The following is a 22,560-nucleotide window of genomic DNA, read 5'->3' as shown; positions in this document are numbered from 1 at the left end:
CCTATGAAACTGTCTTTATCTCAACTCACAGGTTTTCTCACTTTTACTCTTCTGATCCTCTCCCCCATCCCACTGTGGGAGGAGTGAGTGAGTAGCTGTGTGGGGCTTAGTCGCCAGCCGGGATTAAACCACAACATCTTTTTACAAATGGGATGGGTATTTTTTGCCCTTTTTGCAGAAATTAAAGGGAAGTCAAGTGTTGAGATTTGGATTGTATTGGTCATACAGTTTGTGTTTACATATAAACAGTTGATATTATCTCTGTGTTGCTTGTAGGTCAAATATAACATGTTGTTGTAACAGACAGCCTGAAGCAAGATAGCCAAATTAGACAAAACCAGAATTAAGAGGAAGAGAGTAATTCAGACTCAAGTAGTGTAAGTACGTTGGTTTGGAAACATCTGAAGACAGTATGTGAGGTTTCCAACTTTTAGATTCAGAGTTTTACTGAACTGCTAAGATCATTCATCATGCTAGGATTATGAAGATCTGTTCACATGTTTTTATTAACCTCTAGAATAGCTGCTGAGTAGTGTCTCTTCCTAGCTATGCTATTAAATGTTAAGAACTAGATCATTAAATGTCTCAGAAAGTAGGCGGTTTTATGGTCCTAAAAGCAGATAACATACTTTAAAGTTTATTTAAATGTTTGTTGTGGAGCAGCCTTCATCCATTCTTCCTTTCATTTTTTCCATGCATTCCTAAAGTATGTAAACTTAAAGAATTTGAATTTCAAATGCCTAATTCTGCAGAGTTATCAGGGGATTCAGACATCTGCAGTATTTAGGAAAAAAGTAGCCTTAATGAAATGTTGAGGTTTTACCCAGCAGGAAGCTAAACACTACACAGCCATTTGCTCATTCCCCCACAGTGGGATGGGGTAGAGAATTGGAAAAAGGTAAAACTCAAGGGTTGAGATAAAGATGGTTTAATAGGTAAAGCAAAAGCCATGCGTGCAAGCAAAGCAAAACAAGGAATTCCTTCCCCACTTCCCATGGACAGGCAGGTGCTCAGCCCTCACCAGGAAGGCAGGGCTCCATCATGCTTGAGCAGTTATTTGGGAAGACAAATGCCATCACTCCGAATGTCCCCTCCTTCTTCCCCCAGCTTTATATGCTGAGCATGAAGTCATATGGTATGGAATATCCCTTTGGTCAGTTGGGGTCAGCTGTCCTGGCTCTGTCCCCTCTCAACTTTTCGTGCCCCCCAGGCTACTCACTTGTGGGGTGGGGTGAAGAGAGAAAAGGTGTTGGCTCAGCAGTAAGGAGAACACCATTGTGTTATCAACACTTTTTCCAGCACAAATCGAAAGCATAGCCCCGTACTAGCTGTTATGAAAAAAATCAACTCTGTCCCAGCTAAAACCAGTAGATGCGGTAAGCAAAGAATACAGTTATTTTTATTATGAAGTCTGCACTCCGTTGTCTTTTGTCTGACTATTCCTGCTGCTTCCATTTCATGGAAGTTGCTTGAAGAAATAACATTGAAGTGGCAGGTTGTCACATGGAACAAAATCAAGGCATGTCTTTGTAGTCCCATTTTGTGGGTGTGATTTATATGCCTACACTACTATTACTTGAGCTTGTTTGTACTTTGCAAGGACATGAAAAAGGATGCATTGCATCAAAGAGTAAAATGTTAATGCTTGTGCCTGTTTGAATGTGTTCCAGTAGAATTTGGTCAACCAGCTTCTAAAATACACATCCATTTACAACTTGGTTCAAATTTATATTAGCTCAGCTGGGAGTAAGTTCATCGAAACCTTACTGGGAATTAGGCTTGTGGAACACCTTGATTTTTGTCTACCAGGCTATGTAAATGCTTTACTTTGAAGGCCCCTGGATTTAGCATATGGCTGAGAGAAATGGAATGGAATAGGATAGTGGGTCAAACAACAGATTTTAATACCTGAAGGTATCTCCAAACTTGACCCAAACACATGTTACAGCATGAGTCCTCATGTGTTGGCAGCCTTGTGAAACGACGTGGGGCAGCTGGTTCATGGGAAGCCTGTCAGCTTCAGCAGGTTCTGCCCTGTACCCGCAGCCTGGCAGTATTTAGGATGGAAGTACATCAGGTGAAGTGCAGTAAGGACAAGAGCTACTGGCCTGGGAACAGGTTAATTCCTTCCTGAAAGCTACAGACTCATACACTGAACAATTTAGAGAAAAAACCTGAAACAGAAATACTCGGAGAACCCATGATGAGCAGAGATGTCGCTCAGTGGCCTTGCACTCCTTGTGCTGGTCACAAGGTCCTTACTGAATTCCAGATGTTCAAAACCCTAGCTTTAGGCCAGGGGTCCTCAAACTTTTTAACCAGGGGGCCGGCGTGCGGATGCAGTGGCAGGCAGCCATCTGCGGCTGCTTGGTTCCCCCCACAACCCCCGCCGGGGGTGGGGGCGGGGGGTTCTGTAAATACCGGGGGCCGGATTGAGGACTCTGGGGGGCCGTATCTGGCCCATAGTTTGAGGACCCCTGATTTAGGCCATTGCGCGTCACTCCATTTTGTGGCAGAACTGTTGCAATGCTTTGCCTTGAAAGTGAGTGTTTTACTTTCACAAGTAAAGGACTTTGTGTCTTTTTTTTTTAATTATGAAGGAACAGAAAAATTGGGTGTGAAAGGTACTGTATGTGCCTTGCTTTGACAGTGATGTATGACACCCCACAGACACTTTGGTATTGATGTATTTATAGTAAAGATTAGTTAGAGTCCATTTTGCTTTCTCCGGGGGTTTCTAAAACTGAAATCATAAGCATGATTTCATGCAGGATTTACTTTCTGTTTAGTTTGATGTCTTTTCATCTTCAGTGCTGCTTACCCAAAGTTGATGGATTGACTATACAGATAGTGTTCTTCCTGTCCTGATTTGAAGTACTTGGTACTCACAGTCTTTATTTAAAAACAAAAAATAAAAAAGAAACCTTCTTGAAGACCTGACTCACTAATCTTTCTTTTTCCTTCTCAGAAATACACTGCTATTGGACTATTGGGCAAAGCTACTGATACGTTAGATGCTACAGGAAAAGTAACTGAAGAAAAACCTTATGGTAAGCATAAACGTATCTATATACTTGATGTAATTTGCAGGCATAAATGGTCTCTATCATAGAAAAGTGGAAAAGATGTTTGGGGGTCTGAGAACTAAGTTTAAATGTGAAATCAAACTAGGATTGTTTCATCTCCAGCTTCTTTGCTCATATAATTCAGACCAGCTTCATGCAATTATGTCCAGTGTTCATTTCTGTTGGAAAAAAATAAACCAGGCATTAGATTAGGAGGGAGAAAATAGAATTGAGGAGGACTGTGTTATTTGAAATCTTTGACAGGCTGACAAATGACATACTGTGTCCAGTAAAATTTTCATTTTTCAGTGTATACTCCCATGAGTGCTCTTTTAGTAACACCGTTAAGGCCAGTGGACAAAAAAAAATATTTAGATCTTTCCTCTAGGATGTCCCTTTAACTACAGATCGCTCAGCATAAAATGATGGCGTAAGCTACTTTCTACATACATTCACCTATCAAATCTTGCTCTTGCTTGCAGTCTGTGTCCTAGCAACTTTAGTAGATGAACTTTTCCAACACACAGAGTTTAAGGCTTCAGAACTAATCCTGGTTGTGGCTTTGTTGGAGTGGACATTACACAATACCCAGGGCGTCTTAGAAACAATGTAGAACTAACCAAAGACACACCAAATGTATTTGTCATTAGTTTTTTCACAACCTGGGGGAAAAAAAAACCCACCACCAAACAAAACCAACAAAAAAAACAGTAGGTAACTGGTTGCTTAGCAACTCTACAGCTCCCACACTGTTTGTGGTACCTGGTAATAAATACATGAAGTAAATTATATTTTTTAATATAGCATGATGGAAAAGGCACCCTGGATTCCACCTTTCGCCCCCTATCTCCTTTCTTTTTGAGTTTTTCTTTCTGCATGAGGCAGGCAAGCATGAGTTTCTTGTCCACATTAACTTGACGGATCATTCTAAGTAGTATTATTTACTAGGTGATGTTGCTCAGAGATGTTGCATCGTTTGCTTCTGCTTCAGGATTGAGTTCTAAGTCTCTCTCTAAGCATTTGAAGGACTGAGCATCCACATGGTGTTAATATGGCCAGCACTTCATGGTGGCTAGAGACAACACTTGTTTTTTGTGTATGCCTCTCGGAAAGTGGAAGGTTGTAGCTCTGCTGGACTGAGTAGTATTCGTGGTAGATACTCGCTCCTATATAAACTGTGAATTACCATTTTCAGTAGAATCGTGGAATCACTTACGTTGGAAAAGACCTTTAAGATCATCAGGTCCAACTGTTAACCCAGGACCGGCAGGTCCATCACTAAACCGTGTTCCTAAGCATCACATACACGTTTTTTAAACACTTCCAGGGGTGGTGATTCTGCCACTTACCTGGGCAGCCTGTTCCAATGCTGGACCACCCTTTCAGTGAAGAAATTTTAACTAATATTCAATCTATACCTCCCCTGGGGCAACTTGAGGCAGTTTCCTCTTGTCCTATCGCTTGTTACCTGAGGGAAGAGACCTACCCCCACCTGTTTACAGCCTCCTTTCAGGTAGTTGTAGAGAGCAATAAGGTCCCCCCGAGCCTCCTTTTTCCAGGCTAAACAAGTAGATGCAACTCCCATGGTCAATTATTAAAATTAAAGTAAAAATAAAATAAATCTGTTTCTTGAAACACTAGTTTTGCTTTTTTATTTTGTATTGTTTACTGCAGACAGAATAATGTTGTTTTCATGTGCGCTTCTTTCACTGGCAGCTCTCCTTACAGTAGTTCCCACCTCTTCACCACCTCCTCTGTTACAGTTGTTGAGCTTTCTGTTAGACTGTGTGCTTGGGGAACTGATTTGCATTAAAAATTTCCCGGTTTTTTGAGTTGCTTGTCTTTTTAAACTGAGATCAGTTGCATGATCCAGTTCATCATGTGGTCTCATAAAGAGTGATATTGGCATTGGTGGGGCAGTGCGGTTTTGGGTGCTGGACAAACTTTCCTTTTGCTGAAGCTATGGCTGAAAGAAGTGATTGTGGAATTGGTCTCAGTTGGTTTCCATGTTGGTGTTAATTTGAATTCTTCAGAAACAAGAAAGAGAAAATGTGCATACTCCTTTTTCTTCTCTGTGCTACCTATGTGTTTTGCATTTCCTTCCTTCCTCCCTTTCTAATAAAGCAGATACTTCCCATCTTTTCCAGTGTCTTCCCCAAAGCAGCTTGGTTTTCTGCAGAATTCTCTGTGTGGCCCACCATCCCTAATCCCTGACCCTAATTGGTGCTCCAAGAACAGACAAACCAGGTATTTGAGCTGAATTTCAGCTATCCTTTAACACCTACAAGCATCCTAGGAGAAACAGCATCTGCTAGGGAATATCAGTCCTGCAGTGCCAGCAGCATCCAGGGCTGGGCCTTAGTGCAGAGAAAGGGTACTGAAGCAGCTTACAAGATATATAAAACTCTTCTTGAGTGATTCCACTGGACTACAAGAGGGAAGTTCCTGCAGAAAGTTGTCTGCTATATTAACTATAAGAAAATGTTACGTTTCAGTCCTCAAAGTGTCCCTAGACAGCAATTTGGAAAGCAAACTGTTGTGTATTACAGTTAGTGACAATGAAAGGATGTGCTGAAGAGAGCTCTTTGGGGTTAACCCCCCCTGAACTTCTCACAGTTTTTGGTTTCTTGCCAGACAACAAGTTTGCATTTCCACATGAAATTAGGTTATGGTCTCGTACTGCTCCCAGGCTGTCAGATGCTGACTTGAGGGGCCGGTAGTGTTTAGCATTCCTTTGATGCTCTTTTGAGCACATTAATGTTTGTAGCATTTTTTTTTTAACGTTTGTAACTATGCACAGGAATGTGCATTCTGAAACACATTTCCTCCCAGCTGCCTACAGACTGTGTCCAGACATGGAGAACAAAATTCTCAGGGATTTTCTGAAGGTCTGTGTTGATTATGCTGAAATACATGTTTAATAGAGCTACTTGAATAATTTAGAAAAAAAGTAGTCCTTTCAGCAGTCTGCTTGTCTGTTTGCAAGTAATTTATGCTGGGCCAGTTTGAGTCAAGGTCATCTGCAGTAGTTGTGTTGGACTGTCATGGATAATCCTTGTGTTCTGTTTTGGTGTACTTTGTTAACACGCGCAGGGCAGTATCACCTTTCAGTGGAGGCTTTTTGAGGTTGTGGCACAAGTGGCACCTTTTGGTTTGGTAATTTCATTTAACTTCCTGTATTATGATAGCAGGAAACTCGATCAGCAGTCACCAGTGATCAGAAGCAGAGAAGTTCTTTAAAATTCTTATTTTAGAAGCCAGTAGGCTTATACTAAATGTTTTTAGAAGCACTGGAGACCAGAAGTTTTGGGTACTTTGGGGTGCTGATGGAATCATAGGGAATGGTCCACTGGAAGATGCATAGCCTGTGCAGAAGTCATATAACCACACTGTCAGTCCAATGGCTTGGGAGGGAATTTAGAAAACAGTGTTGAATGTATTCCAAGTAGTGTATTTGCAGAGCAGGCACAATCATTTTGTTCTAAGCTAAGGCTTTCCATTATTCCTGTGGACTGGATGCAATTATCCTGTGGGCCAAACCTCGACAATCCTCGCTGAAATCATTGCTAAACAGGGTGGCAGCCTCCATACCCCTCTGTGGAAGGACACAGAGCTGCAGTTTGAGTCCAGCTTCTAGCAACAACTCATGGTCTGCAATACAGCAGATGAGGATATTTGGTATATGCAGTGAGGATGCAAACTCTTGGTCGCAAGGGCAGTGATGGATGTGTCCTGCAGAAAAGTGTCTCAATCCCTTATTCTCAGGGAGTGGAGAAGTCAAATGGGGAAAGTTTTGGGACTGTTTGCACTAATTGGCCTTTACGGGTGTGTTTACATTTCATGCTTGATGGGGAGTTGAGTGTAAATGCTGCCTAAACTTGCTGACCAGACAAGCTGTTGACATGCTAAACCCTAAGTCCCTAGCTTCGTGGAGGAGACGCATGGGCCAACGGCCTGAAGGGAAACGGTTCTCTTGGACAGCAGGACTGCATTCCCCCCTGCCTACGCTGTGGATGTAATGACTGTGGGAGCTGAAAGGTGGTGAAGGAGCTGATTCACAGAGCCCTGTAGAGACATGAGTCCAAACTGATGTCTGGGACAAATACACAGTTTAGACATAGTAAAACTGTTTGCAATGAGATTAATATAGCATTCTTTATGACTGAGAGCTGGGTGAAAGCTCCACCAGCTTGTGTGTTGTTCTAGAAGAGGGTGAGAATCCAGTACAGTCCATTAACACAAAGGGAGTGCATGCTGAAAAACATAAATAGAAAAGCATGTGGGTTTAGGTTTTCAGAGATCGTGCCACAGTGTATCGCAGAAGACAATTATGATTTATTCTAGATCTTAGCAAACTCATCTGTAAATATTTACTTTGATAACATACCACACAACTTTGTTTGTTAATGGCTTAATACGTCATTCCTCACATGGGGAATTTATTTTTTTTTCCCTGAGGCAGAGATTGCCTGTAGCATGAGTGATTTCCTCAGAGGCTAGATGTAACCTCTCAATTAGGAATATGAGATCAGAGCGGGAACTGAACTTGGGTGTCTCATTAAATGCCCTAGCCATGAATGCAGTTCACAGGATGAAAATTGAAGGAGAACCCCAAGTGACACTTACGCTTAGATCTCAAATACTGAATTCTAGCCTGAAGCAACCTGGGGTTCACAAGAAGGCTGACAAGATCACTGGCATAGAGCTGGGTCATGCTAAATTTCTGCCATGTAGTTTTGTTGTGATACATTGCTAAACTAGGATAATACAAACGGAAGATTGAAATAGCCATGTAAGAAGCTCTTCAGAAGAAGATCCAGACTTAGTATACAATTGATTTTGTTGTTCCTACCCTGTATTCGGATGTACGTTGGTCTCTCTCAGCATCCCTGACTGACGTTTGTGCCTTGCAACCTTGCTGTTAATGACACTTCTTGAGACAGCTGCTGAGGCCTTTGTGCTTTGCAAAAGTGAGGCACCACATTGCCATCTTCCAAAGGTGCTGTGGAAAGGAATCTGGTTTTTACTTACAGCATGAAGTACATCTGTTTTGTAAGGTTTGCAAGTAAAGGTCTGTTCCAAAACCTAACGAAGTCTCAGTAAATAAATTTGCTTGGTTTATGTTCCAAGATGCTGTTGACTTAGCAGGGTGATGCTAATTGAATATAACATAGGAGAAGCAGGACTAGTCAAGTCCTAGACAGTAGAAATGCACTGAAGTGCATTGTGATTACAGACCTTATGTTTGTGTTCTCTAAACAAACTAGGGATGAATGTCATCTCTATTGAATAGTATTTCAAAGGACCGATGCAATCAGCTACTTAGGTTATAGCCTTGTAATAGAAGTGGGACAGATGTGTATGTATGTGTACTCTTAAAAGAGTAGATTGCCTAAAGCAGCTATCTTTCTTTTACAGGATTTCTTCAGTAAAATTGCCTTACTTAATATATAACAATACCCTGGTGTGCATTTGCAGGTTAGTTGTTTGATACGGAAATTTGATTTGTTGTTCCAGATGCAGTCTTTTTCTTCACTAGAAAAAAACCCCACAATGCTTTTTTTCCTCTAATAATCTGTTGTATTTTTCCCCGCAGTTAAATACTTCTAAAGAGAAGTTGCCAAGGTTCGATAAGCATTTTATTGGTTTTGGTCCTTTAACAAAAATCAGAATAGGAGAAATGTTATGTTTTTTTTATCATTCCCAAGATAAATGAATTTGCAGTCCCAAGACAGAGGGATTGGAAAAGAAAACTGTGTATATGGGGACTTCTGCCCTTCTGAAAGTGTCCAGACTGTCTTAATCACCTTGGACAGTTTGTTCCACTCTTTTTGTGGTAATTCACACTCCTACCTACATTCTGGTTTTCATATCTTCTCTTTGGTGTTTTTCACCCAATCTAAATTCAGATGAGAGGGAACTCTGCTTTGTATCTGTTTGCAGAACATGATTGATGCCATTAGTGCCATGTAAATAACCAACGCTAACATACTATTTTCTTTCTACAGACCAGATAACAAAAGGAGATCTTGAAAATGTGCTGCAGAAGTTCACAGGGGACATAATGCAGGTTCCTCCACTGTAAGTTCCACAATATTCCGACACTCCTGGCAGTTGCGTTCAGCTGTCGGGATTTGCCAACAGAAGTCAGTTCTCTCAGAAATAAGAGGACACATTTTGGCAAGAGGATAGAGGCAAGGCAGTCTTAGGAGTTCTAACATTTGCAACTGCAGCTCATGCTCATTTGAACATCAAGCACAAATGGTGACACGGAGTCTGTGGGGGTTTTTGGTAAAATAGCGAAGCAGTCTTAAACAGCTTTGCAGGGCTTGATGGCTTCTGTCCTCTCTTCCAACTAGAAAGCAAAGCTCTGAGTCTTTAATTTTAGTTGTAGGGTAAGGGGAGGCTTACTGACATCTGTGTGGAAGTGCCTTAAATGACTTTGAGTAAGTTTTCTCAGAACTTAGAATATGAATGAGTGATTAGTGACAGAGCTTCTGTAGCTTAGCAAATTTCTTCTTGTCAGGTGAGCCATAGTAGCTGGCAATGTGCAAGTGCTTAGCTTGTGACAGATGGCTTTAATGGTGATTTAAGCTAACATGCTTTCCTTTGCATTTGCAATGGGTCACTTACTGTGGTTCCAGAATGTTGCTGTAAGGTCAGTAATTCAGTAGGTGTTCTGCTTCATCTGACCTGTTTCAGATTACCCTCTGCTAATTTGAGCAAGATCTTCTTTTTTTATTTTTCTATGGTCATCTTTCTGCAAGACCAAAGGTGGATCTTTGGATAAAGTTTCATGTAATCAGTTAATTTTTTTTTTGTTCTGCAGTGATCCCCTAAACACCCTAGAACAAGGCTCCATAACTTGGCAGTTGATGTTCAGAGAAGACCCTGGTGTGAGGCAAGCAAAGGTGTGAGGCAGAATTACAGGAGTTGCCTGGGCGGCTCCTAATGCTCAGCTCAGCATAACACTGAAACAGAGTACGCCTGGCAGACTTCTGAGAGAGTAGGTTAGAGGCAGCTGCAAGTGTTATACCCATTACAGGAATCCTTTGTTTTCATACACTAAAAATTAAGGTATGAAACACTTTTAAATGTGTACAGGAAGAGATAAATACAGGGCCATCTCTTGTTTATGGTTTATGTAGCTACTGGTGAATTAGATGATTCTGTGTTGAAGAGATTTCAGAAGCCCTTGCTAGTTTGTTATTTGGGGTGTTTTTGTGAGCGCTTAGAGAGGATTAGAAGGGTAAAATGTATGCTAGTGTAGTACAATATTAACAGGATCTGGAGAATGGGAAGCTTGTTCTATTACAACCATATGACACATGTTTTCGTGTTTGGTCTGATCAGCTATTCTGCTCTGAAGAAGGATGGAGAAAGGCTATCAACTCTAATGAAGAGAGGAGAAGCAGTTGAAGCAAAGCCTGCTCGGCCAGTGAGAGTGTACAGCCTCTCTCTCCAACAGTTCCAGCCACCGCTGTTCACACTGGGTAAAGGCCAAAGATTATTACATAGAGTGATGCTCCCAGCTTGTTAGTGTTTATTTGCACTCAGAGTGGGACTAAGATAGTGAAATGGGTTTCATTTCCCTCAGCTACTTATTTTGGTGTGAGTCCACGTGTAGAGACTTTCACTTCACGGTAAAAGCACTGTATTTTGGGTTTAAGTTAAGCTGATTATATGTAATCTTTCTGTGAGGGAGAATTCTGAGAGGCTGGTCAGGGGATTATTTGCATCTGTCCATGATTTTGCAACCTCCAGCTCACTCCTCCTTTCTCAGGTCTGCTTATTTCACTTTGCCCATTCTTTTATGCCGATGCCCAGGCCTGCTGGCATCTCTCCCAGGGCGCAACAAGGACCAGTATCAGTTACTGTCAGGCCTCGTCCTCAGTTGAGGAGGCAGAATCTTATCCTTCCTTCTGTCACGCGTGAAGGAACTTGGGTAGTACATTAAGATTTGTATTGATAAATAAACCAAAAAAAGACTGTTGTAAACCTTTGATGCTACTGTAAGGTCAAGATAATTGCGTTGATCAGCTGCCTAGTTGACCCAGAGTCCTCGAGTGGACCAGATGTTATATGATGAGCCGGTATGAGTGACAAAGCTCAGTGCTGTGTTGCCTCAGCCCTTCCTTGATGGTTGGGTGACTAGCAGCTGATCACTGGCACAGGGAGAAGAGAAGAGCTGAGAGAGCAGGGAAAGTTAAAGGTGAATTTTAAAATTTTATTGGAGCTGTCTGTGTGCAGTATCTTAAAAGCATTGATAGTCAGTTTAGACTATACTTGGAATAACTTGCTTTCATCGTTAAAAATAAGAAACAACCTTCTGAAACCTTTCAAATGAATAGGAGTGAAGCGTTTGTTAACATACCACAGCAAGTACTTAATTTCTAGTGAGTTAGTTCAGTTGCCATTGTATTTGCTTTCCCTCCTGTCTAGCTTAGCAATCTCACCCGCACATATGTTACAGGATGAATAATTGATGTTGCATCCTATAAATATTTTATCACTGGGTTGTTTGCTTAGCACATTTTTACATTTATGTGGGGGCATGGTTTCTGTGTAAAGTAGATTTCACATTGCACTGGCAATTTACCATGTCACTATTAACATTCCAGATGTTGAATGTGGTGGTGGCTTTTATGTCAGGAGTCTGGTCAGTGACATTGGCAAAGGTAGGCATGAGAAAACCCATTACAGTTTAAGGAATTAATGTGTTTATGGAAAAATTTTGTCATTTTCTGTATCTCCAGTAGCTAGACCTATGTGTTATTTTGCACAATTGTAGTGCTATTGCTTGTTTTATATACTAAGGTATTTCCTTGGGAACATGGGGTAATGAAAGTGAAATTGCCAGAGAATCTTGGGGCTGGGATATAAAAATGGTGCAAGTAATAGCACCAAGCAAGATAATAGAAGACAAGTTGGGAATTTTTTATTCCCTCCTCCATATGTTAAAACTAACTCAGATTAAGGATGAGAAGAAGAAGAAAGATACTGTCTTTTTAAACATTATTCATCACATTTTGAAAACAGATTGCACAAAACATTACCATGCACATAATAGACCCTATCTGCTGGAAAGACTTCTACATTTGTTGTGATTTTTCTAGTGTTTTCTTTCTCCTTTACCTGAACTGTGAATGGTTTTGCTTTCCCACAGGGTTATTTGTCTTGCACTCTGTATCTATCAAACTGCATGATGGAGAACAGATAATCCATTTCAAAATATTTTTTTTTAAATTATACATTTGCAGATCAAGAAAGCAGGTGATGTGGGATAACTCTATGAATTTCAATGTTGCTATTTGTGCTTTAGGCAAGTCAAAGATTCTCTTTCTGTTACTGCCTTCTGAGCGTACGAACTTAATGTTTAGTCCTTTAATGACAAACTAAGGTAAAGTCTGTCCTCAGTTGGTGTCTTTTCAAAAATTTAAAATGCAATAAAAATCTTCCTGCATCAGAAAGGATGGGAGAGAATATTTTAGTATACCTGTGTGCTTACAGGTCAACTCTGGTTGCTGTTATGTTTTGCAGCCCCTCATTATGTAATTCTGTCCTTCCTACTGGTATTTATTTAACATAACAGAGCATTTATTTACATTTTTTATTTTTCCTTATCTTAGTCTATATTATCTTGACAGGCAGCACAGGATAAAAATGGCAAAAATCCTCCTTGAAGGCAAGAAGTGCCGTGGCCTCAAATTCTGTGGAAATATAGTACATGGTCTTCTAAGTCACTTGTGAGCACAGCGTGTTCTATTTACATCCTGTGTCATTATATCCTCTCTTTTCATTCCAAATTAAATCTGGAAAACCTTTTGACAACTTTCTGTCACATTTTGAACTCTTTACTACAATTGGAGTTCTGTTGAAATCAAAGGAATTCCTTGGCTCAAATTTAAGAAAATATAAATGAGAGATTAATCTTCATGAGCTTCCTTCTCAAGCAAAGCAGAATAACCTAGAAGGCTACCTCAAAAATACGTTTAAAGTGAGTTGCAAATAGTTAAACTTGGCCATGCATTTTTTTTCTAAATCCTGTTTTCTTCTTTACTGTAGAACTTTCTACCTGTGCCACTATGCAAGAGCTGACCCGAACCAAACATGGACCATTTACGCTAGAGGAGCATGCCCTTTATGAAGACAAATGGACAATTGATGAAATTGCACGATCCTTAGAGCACTGCAAGTCTCTTCTCCCAGGAGAGCCATCTCATAAAAAATTGAAGACAGAGCATCCTGGTGAAACTGCTGTGAGCTGTGAAGATAAGTGATAAGTTGGGTCAAGGAAAAAGACTGAATGATTGAGACATTTTAAGATTGGATTGGGATTGTCTTGCCTCCTGTGTAAATCTATAAGTCTGTACTGGAAAAGTGACAAATGGCAGTGCAAGAAAAATGGTTCTTTTGTTTTCGGGGTTAGAACATGCACTGAAAATGTCCAGCACTTGCTGTTTCCCGATCTGTGTATTTTCCTTCCTGCACACCATGAATGGATCTGCCACTGATGTCAAATCTTCATAAACTTTTAAAGAACTTATAGGGTGCAATACAGCTGCCGTTGCTGATTCCTCAATAAAAAGTTACAAACGTTAAGGTTTGATAAATGTGCTTTGTGGCTGATAATCAAATACTGAAACACCATGGTGACAAGACTGGCATAGCTTGAAGGATACAAGAATGTGGCAGTTTGCTTTCTTGAAATCCATGTCAGGATATGTCCATTTTACTGTAGTTTTTCCTATGCAGGTTGTTCTTTCAGTGAAATGTTACCCAGAGTGCATTAAATGTAGATGCTAATATTTTACATTCAGCCTGAAATTCCAGTCAAAGTGAATAGTTTTAGGTATAAACAATCCACGAAGATAACTGTTTGACAGCAAGCACTCTGAAGACTGCAGGCATCATTGCAGGTTTACTTATCTTATTCTGGTAGTGTCCCTGTCGGTGACCATCCATCATTTAAAGTAAACTGTTATGCCCTTCACAGGGCTTATGGAATTTACTTTTGTCATCTGTGTATTGCTTGAGCTGTGTCCCGTGGATTGGGTAGAAGGCTGATGTACTTCTGGGCTTTGACTGATTTGGCCCTGACTAGTTGTAAGGGCAAAAGAGGGATCCACTGTCAAGGATCCTCACTGAAGCCATTTTAATTCACTGGGGCAGTGAGGGCCTGTTCCACAGTTCATGTAGTCAGCAGAATTTGATTACACTGATTATTTCTTGTGAGTGCTTCCCTTGGGATTTTCAAAATGACTAAAAGACAGTGGTTTGAGAATGCTAAAAAAGTGCCCTAGTTTGTTTCTATGCATGTAATGGACCATCCTAAAAGGGCTTCCCTGTGTATCCCCATACAAATTAGTAGTGTGTCTGTTTTCCTCTTATGATGAGCAACATGACTAGTTTAAACACGTGCGTGATACCTGAGAGAGAGTCCTGCTTTTGAAATTGTCACTGAAATGTCACCAAAGAGGAATGGACTGTCTGCTGTTGCAGTTTTATGCTGCTGCTGGCCATGTGGCCTGCTATGGCTTTGTACAATTCCTACACCTTTGGGATTTAGTTCTGGAGTACAGGGGCTTGACTCTTACTCTGAATGACTGAATGCTGTGAAGCTAAGAGTTTGTGCTTTTATTAGGTTGTATCTTTTAGAGGGAGACATGAAAATTTGATTTAATGACTGTGTGAAACTTTCTACTGTGGACTTGCTACTTTCTATGGTAAGTTATTTTGATAGCTTATTACCTCTGTTGCTTAAAAGAAGTTGTTTTATTCCCAACTTGACTTGAATCTCCACATTCTGCACTTTATGTTTCTGTACCTTACACAAAAGGTATTATGTGAAATGATCAAGTTCCAACCTTAGTTTCAATCTAAGAAACAAAATAAATATCTTGAAGTTTCTCAGTGCAGGATACCTTTCCAGACATCTATAGGTTTTTTTTGTTTTCTGTACAGTAAGAAACTGAAGTCTATGCAAGATTAATGAAGCTTTTCTGTAGAGGGAGGATAGAATTTGTGGTTTATTGTTCAGTAAACAGGCAGTTTTCTTTTGTATATTCTTATAAAGAAATTAAGGGCAATGTTGAAAACATCACAAGCAAGTCAGAGCACTGTAGCAACAGCATATTTAATGTACTATGTGGATGAAGTAACCATTGTAAGAAATTTTGATTTCAGAGATGAGAGAAAAGAGTTGTGTTCAGTAAGATGACAGTGGGAGATTTTAGTTGTTTCTTTTCAGGGTGGATTTTTTGATACCGTGGATAGAAACAGAGAAGAAAGATTATTTCCTAAAGAAATGAAATAAAGCAGAAAATTTCATTTTCCAGTGTACTTATCGTGAATGATCAAAGACTTTGATTGAAACACAGCTTCTCTGATTGTCTAAGTCTGTGTTTTTCCAAGAACCTAATTTATGTTATCCCAGTGGTTTTCTAGATTAAGTTCTCATTTTATTTGTCTTTCTGTCTTTTTAAATTACCCCAGTAGATATAATTCTATTAGTATACTTGTTTCATCTACAGGGATTTATTTCTTTAAATATTAGTGCAACCGAGAAGTCTTTCTATTTATCAGGTACAGTGTTATAACTGTCTTGCACATTTTTTATCTCATCTGTTTGTTTAATGCTCACCATGGCTTTCTTGCTATTCCATGTAAGACCCTCTGATTTTTTTAAATTCAAAAGGAGAATTATATTTTCATCAGCCTTTAGGTTAGCTTGCAACTGGTCTGCTGTAATTATTAACAGATCTGTGACTGAGTAGACAGGGCCTGTTCCATAGTCCAGTCACTTGAGAGAAATGTAATGGCAATCAGAAAAAAGCATGCTGTAGACATCAGCTAAGTTCTGGTTTAGGCTGCAAATCTTAATGCATATGGAAGGCATAGGGAGAGAAAATGCAGTTGTACAGGTACAGGAATCTGCATAAGGTATGTAGATAGTGTTTCTGAAGACTGGAGAAACCTTTCAATTACGAACACAACTTGCCTCAATGATTTTATTTGTCTGTAGCAAGTAGAGAGACTTTCACCAGTTCTAGCTACACTGTTTTTTTCCCCCTGGGTTTCCTGTGGTCTTCCCCAACACTACGTGCTGTCACCTTCAGAAATAAAGGCAGAACTTGTTTATCTCAAATTAATGACAGACTTCTCCCCACATAACTTGTACTGAACTACAGAAGCTGTTTCACTTGCAAGTTGGGTAGCAAGTGTGTTGGTTGTGGTTGTAAATGGCCAGAGAGCACGCGGAGCTTTGGCAGACAGCAGATAGGTGTTCTTAGAAGACACGGTGTAAAGAGTGCGTAAAGCCATGAACAAATTACACAATAACAGCATGTTTTATGACCACTGATGAGTGTCCGCCCCGTTGCAGCCCTGAACAGTTGAGCTATCTTTTCAAACATTCGGACGACTCTGGCTATTTTCCCGGTGTCTTTCCTAGGTGTTTGGCCTCACTTGCATGCTCTTTCCTATCTACTCCTGTGGTTTAATGGGTGTCTTCCCCTTAAGCCATTAGTCCCAATGGATAGTAACCAGGAAGCCACTGAAAAATGTAGGAATAGCTTTTTTAGATGTGTTTTAATAAGTGTTTATTTAACCCAGTATCTTGAAACTATTCAGATCTGGAAGTGAAGTGTTGTGTTCCCATGGGAACCTAGGGAAATACTCATTTTAACTTCTTTATTCTTATTAACATGCATGTCCCTAAGATACCAGACTTCAGAATTAAGCTATATCCACAGAAAAAACATAGCTTTTTCCAGAACAAAATATCCTGTGGTCGTGGATCTTGATTACTGACAGTCATGATATCTCAATATTAAGAGTGAGAGGAAAATTGTGTATACAATGTTTCTGAGAGTACCCGGCTGAGACAAGCAGTAGTTAATAGGAATTTTATGGTCCTCTGGCCAGAAAATATGCATGTCTCTGTGGTTTACCATTTAAAATGTATCCGTCATACAGACTGAAAGATTTGTCTCATTTTAATAAATGTTATTCATGGGGAAAGCACTGGTAGAAAAGCGTTTCCTGCTTTTTGAGCTAAATATTGTCTGCCTTGAATTTGGACTTGTGATCTTTAGTTCATAGTAGTATGTTAACTGGAGCCTGGCCCTGGCTGCCTCCAGTGCTGGTGCTGCTTCAATGAGATTGACCAGGGCTTCATAATTTGTCTCCTTCTAATGTCTCTGCCTGGCTGGCTCTTTCTTCCTTTTAAATGGTAGTTTTTCTGTGCACTTCATAATATATTTCTGCTGGCAGCATGTTGAGCACTTTTAAAATGTTTTTTAACCAAAATCAATATGATCTATTTTTATATTAATCAAGTCTGAGCCATTAGTAAAATTTTCTAGGAGTTCCTTCATCAATAAGTAAACATTTAGCATCTTACTCTGCAGTTCTGGTTTTGATTGATATGTTTATTAGAAGAATATAAAATCAAACTTTGAATAGCTCCCCAAATTTTGGGATACCTTAGGATTTTATTTTTTAGTGTGATAGATGGTGAAGTTGCTATTCTGGGCAGGGACAGCTCTGAGAGTTTAATGGTTAGGGTCATTCAGTTTGCTTGGCAGAGTCAAGGAATTAGTTGGCAACAGTATTAATTTTATTAAAAAGCCCTTATAGAGACAAAGCAAGAGTGCATGTGTATGTACGTGAGAGTGTGACTACAATACGCGACCAGAGGGAAGTCATGGAGGAAGCGAATGGATTCATTCAGCCTGGGCAAAATTACTGTCCCTATTAAAAAGCACTCATTGTTTCTAATAGCCACGGGTTTAATTTGCTTCTTTGTGAGACCTGATTAAGTAAATCACCAATACTTAAGAGCATGTCAAACAAGCAGGTTTATCATCTGGATGCTTAGTGTCTCCACTGGGTGATGAGGTGGCATATGTTTTCCTACTGTCTCTGAGATCAACAACTAAGATCATATAGGTGTTAAACAGGCAAAACAAGCAGTTGGTGATTAGGGGTGGATGGTTTCAGTGCTCAGGACGAAAAATGGACTATACTGCAAGAAGAAAACTGTATTTTTTCCAGTTCTGTTTCTGGGGAAGTGTTAGAGATGCTGCTTGTGTCTCAGAGAAAGTATTAGCGTGGCTGCCTGGGAAAAGCCTGGTTTTGTTCTGGGTGTGAATGTCTTGGACTTCAATCCTCTTCCCTCCTCGCCTCTACCTCAAAGCCGTGGGGTCAAACCACAGCCACAGCCTCTCCCTGGCTTGCCCTGTCACATCACTGTGCGTGTTGTGGATGCTGAAACGATCCTATGCTCAGACTGGGCTGTAAAAGGATTGTGTGGCTTGCCCCAGAAGTTAACAGTAACAGAATGAGTAGAGCGGGAAATGAGGCACTGGAATTTGTAGTATAGACAGAAAATAGCCTTCCTCTTACCAGAAGAATTCATCTTAGGTTGCAACTCTGTGCCTGGCCTTTCCACTTTGCATCCCATTAACCTATCTACTGGTTTGAGACAGTTCATCCTAAAACTCTCGCATCCTCTCTTCTGAATTCCTTTCCAGGCACATGTGGGCCTTGGAACAGTGCGGAGCAAAAATGCTGTGTACTTTCTAGGGGGACAGGAAAGCTGCTACAAAGCAGAACAAAAAAGGATAAGGTGTGTCAGGTCCATTTCTTATCACGACCCTTTCATCAGTCGTTCTGAATGCTTTAGTGCCATTTCACTGGGACACAGGATTAATTTAGGTATTTCAGAATTAAGTACTTCAAAGTGAAATCTGCAGCTGAGTGCATGCATTAAAAACAAAATACATCCTTTCACAGATGTCACACTACTTTTAGAGGCTTCAGAACATGGTTTAACAGCTTAAAAGGAGGGGGGTAGAAAAGGAATGGCAAGAGGTAAATGCATATTTCAGTTGTTACATTATTGAAGTAGATGAACTCAGGTAATCATGTAAGGAAATACATTAAGTATTCTAATGGAGAAAAGGTAAAGAGAGAGGACACAATTTTTACTACCTTTTCTGTTTCTTTTAGCACATAAACCAATTAGTTTAAATACACAATTTCAAAGCTTAAGAAGCTTTTACGTGGAAATGCATGAGAGGTTGTTACTGTATGCTGATGTGCATTTATTTTCATTTCAGCAGTTGAAAAGATAGTCTTCTATGATGCCCTTCAAAAGGCAGTGGTTTGTTTTGCTTATACTGAATTGCCGTAAATCCTTAGCATAATTTATTCTTTTGTGAGTGGTATGTTCGTGTTAAATCATTTCCTGCAGCTGGCTTTCCTAGGGGTCAACAAAACTGTTTAAAGTTTTGCAGGTACATAGTACACATTCCTGGTGTCAATGGAACATTGTGTACAAACACTAAATATATTTAGAAAACAAGATTAATTTTCTGTAATCTTTGTGATACAGATTGCTCTTTCAGTAAAATGTCATCCAGGCTGCATTAAACCTAGCTGCTGCTTTGCTGCATTGCTTTGTATACAGTTTCTTCTTACTTTATACTCTAATTTGACAAAGGGCACTGGCAGACTGTCTTGTCCAGGTGATTTATTTCACCCAGCTGCTGCTTCTACACAGAGAGGTTACTGGCTTTAACTTATGTGTTTACTAGTTATGATTTCCTAGCACTGTGCTCGGTACCTCTGCCAGAGACTAACCCCCATCAGCGCGAGCAGAAAGAAGCGTGTATCCACCTCATCTGTCCCATTCATAGACCAGCATATGAAGTGTTGATTGTGCAAATTTTGTGCAAAAAAACTGGACTGTGCCAGGAGAAGACCATATGTCTCATCGTGTTGCTCTGTTAATCTCCATCGAAAGACATGGGCAACAGTGGATAGTAATGTTCTAGTAATCCTTCCTCCAAGCAAGAGTGGGTGGAAAATGTCAGCGAGGTGTATGGGTACACGGCTAACTTAAAGCATGTGATTTTTTTTCTCTTGACCTCAGTGAGAGGACTGCTGCCCTGTTTTACTAAATTATGTAAATTATTACTCACTGAATTAAGGCCTTAACTATTTCATTGACACCTATCGTGCTTTTTGCCCTTTTTTTTCCTTTTTATTTTAGTAATGAAAACTGATGGATTGAAAAAATTGTATTTCTTTTTACAAGACAAAAAAACCCAGAGTAAAATAAATATTAATAGTGTGGCACAACACTTAGAGCTGCTCCCTGTCTAATGAATATGTAACAGTTCTATTTTCTACTTAAAAAGAAACACACAAAAATTGTCAGAATAGAATTAGTGTTATTTTTTTAGAAATGTGTTTGTCTAGGAAATGCTTTTCTCTAGAGAGTGCTATTAGAGGCAGTGCAGAATGGATAAACCTATTTGTGTGTGTTGGTGATCTGTTTGTAGCATTAGGGACACGTAACTTTTATTGAATTGTGTACCATTTCCCTGCACCAGTTCTATCTGTTCTCCTCTGCTGTATTTTATATGTTTATTACTGGAAAGAGCGTAGTCATACAATCCCAGCTGGTATTCAGCCATTCCTTTCTATCAGTGGAAATACAGAATATTTGGCCCCCCTCTGCTCCCCTGCATTATCAAATCCAAGTTGGTCTTCCAGAATTGTATAGAAATGACCCAGAAATAAGCCATTGTGCCGCAGAGAAGGCAGTATATGATTAGGATTTGAGGAGATGAAATTTATCTGGAGGCAGAGCATGTTTTGGGCTGCCAAGACAGACAAAGGGAAGTCCAGCAGGAGAGCCTTCCCCATGCATCTGCAACCTGATCCTTAACGCACCGAACCAGATAGCTTTTCGAAGGGAGTGCATCATTTAGGAGAGTGTCCAGCCATTGGATAACAGGAGTAAAGCTCCCACCATTTTTCTGTGCATCAAAGTAATTGAAGTAAACTTTCCACCTCCACTTTGCTGAAGGAGCTCGCTGATTCTGTTTTACTCTTGCATTGCAAGGCTGCTTTTCAAGCCCTTCAATCAGTTCTGACATTTTCACAGTTCTCTGTGACTGGTACACGCACCAGATGTGGTTCAGAGAGCATCTCTGACACTCCCTTTTGGTTTTCATGACTTGTTGCGGGGAGGCGGGGGGATGGAACAGAGGGAATGCCTAGCAGCATCTCTTGATACAGGCACAGGCTTTCTGCTTTGTGCCTGTTCTTTGTGCCAGAAAAACCTGGCAGTGGGAGAGGGCATTTGACAGCTGGATCTCTCCTGGACTGCCTTTCTAATCTCCCTGCGTAAGAAAATCACAACCTTCCTCTCCTCACTTCTGGAAGACACGTGTTCTTGGGTGGTTTTTCAGAGTTGGACAGCCTTCCCCAAACCCTTCTGCTCCTTGGTACCCAAGAATCATTTATCTCACTGCAACAATCCGGAGTTTTCATAACTGGCCCAAGGCTACAAAGCAAAGTTACAGTCTAGGGATGTTGCTGACTGTGGTCCAGAAGAGATACAAAAAAACAATTGGCCAGGAGCAAGTAATTGTTGAATGGCAGAAACAGCTGGGAATTCTTGGTAAATCAAGAAAAATGGCTGGTGTCTGAAAACACTGGTGTGGTACAAGGCTAGAGAAAAGTGTACTTCATCTTTCTCAGGTGGTTTTATAGCACTTTGCTTTGTTCTTTCTTAACCATGTTACAGCTCAGAAAGTGGTTTTACTGGTACTGAGTCAAATCCAGTTGCAGGTTTTGGGAAGCTCAATTGATACAGCATTTGTTTATTTTCTGGCAAACATGTATTTATAAATCCTTCAATAAAATGCAATAGGTAGTCAGTAAATTTGAAATTCAAACTTACACATGCACCTTTTCGGTGCGCTTTCCAAGGACCTCAGCTCCAAGAGGAGTGAGGACCCTGTGGGTTCCCATGTAGCTCCTTTCTAGGGGGTGCAGAATAATGGCTCAGAAAGCTGTGGGCAATTTAAGGAAGGGGATGGCTGTGAAGGAAAAGAAATCTTCAGACTCTATGTTATTGTATGTAATCCTTCAGTGAGGAAAATGTTTTCCAGTGTTGGTTTTGAGTAAGGTCAATCCAGTGACTCTTTAGTTATATATAACCCAAGCTGCGTGCTTCATCTTCCTTTCTGGGGTTTTATTTGACCCAGAGAAACCAGTGAGGAGCTGTTGTCAAGGGATGAAAACACGCTGTTTTCCACCAAACTGATAAAATACTGGATATGTGCCCACAATGGACGACATTTTAGGCTGTGATTACCTTTACCTGAATTCATTGGCATAAAGGAGTAAGAAACTTTCTGATGTGTCAGCTTGTTTCATTTCCCGGAATGTTTTGTCATGACGGGGGATTGCTTCATTGCAATAATTAACCCCATTGCTATGTGCATCACAAGTATAACTGCAGAGAGAGACTTGGTTCTTGCCTCTGAAATGTGCTGCCTTTACTGACTCCAGCGTGAACGTCTGACCTGATGAACTGAGTGGTGCCTACGGAGAGCTTCAACCAAGCACGGCTGCTTTTATTATTTTAGTGAGTATGAAAAGCCTTCAAAAGAAAGTGAGTATCAAAGAATTA

The 22,560-nt window shown here is 40.3% G+C and overlaps 1 protein-coding gene across 1 annotated transcript in view; it reads left to right on the top strand.

The window, feature by feature from the left end:
* Positions 1-13,667, top strand: part of TRUB1 (TruB pseudouridine synthase family member 1) — a 31,061-nt gene extending 17,394 nt beyond the window's left edge. Inside the window, 6 exon segments of the mRNA XM_040606224.1 lie at positions 2,969-3,050; positions 9,074-9,146; positions 10,419-10,558; positions 11,687-11,743; positions 13,131-13,339; positions 13,341-13,667. Coding sequence (XP_040462158.1) covers positions 2,969-3,050; positions 9,074-9,146; positions 10,419-10,558; positions 11,687-11,743; positions 13,131-13,339; positions 13,341-13,379 — 600 coding nt within the window. The 3' untranslated portion in view covers positions 13,380-13,667.
* Positions 13,668-22,560: the final 8,893 nt, after the last annotated feature.

This window comes from Falco naumanni, chromosome 9, assembly GCF_017639655.2.
Source record: "Falco naumanni isolate bFalNau1 chromosome 9, bFalNau1.pat, whole genome shotgun sequence".
Taxonomy (NCBI): Eukaryota; Metazoa; Chordata; class Aves; order Falconiformes; family Falconidae; genus Falco; species Falco naumanni.
This window is presented reverse-complemented; position numbering and strand designations above follow the sequence as displayed.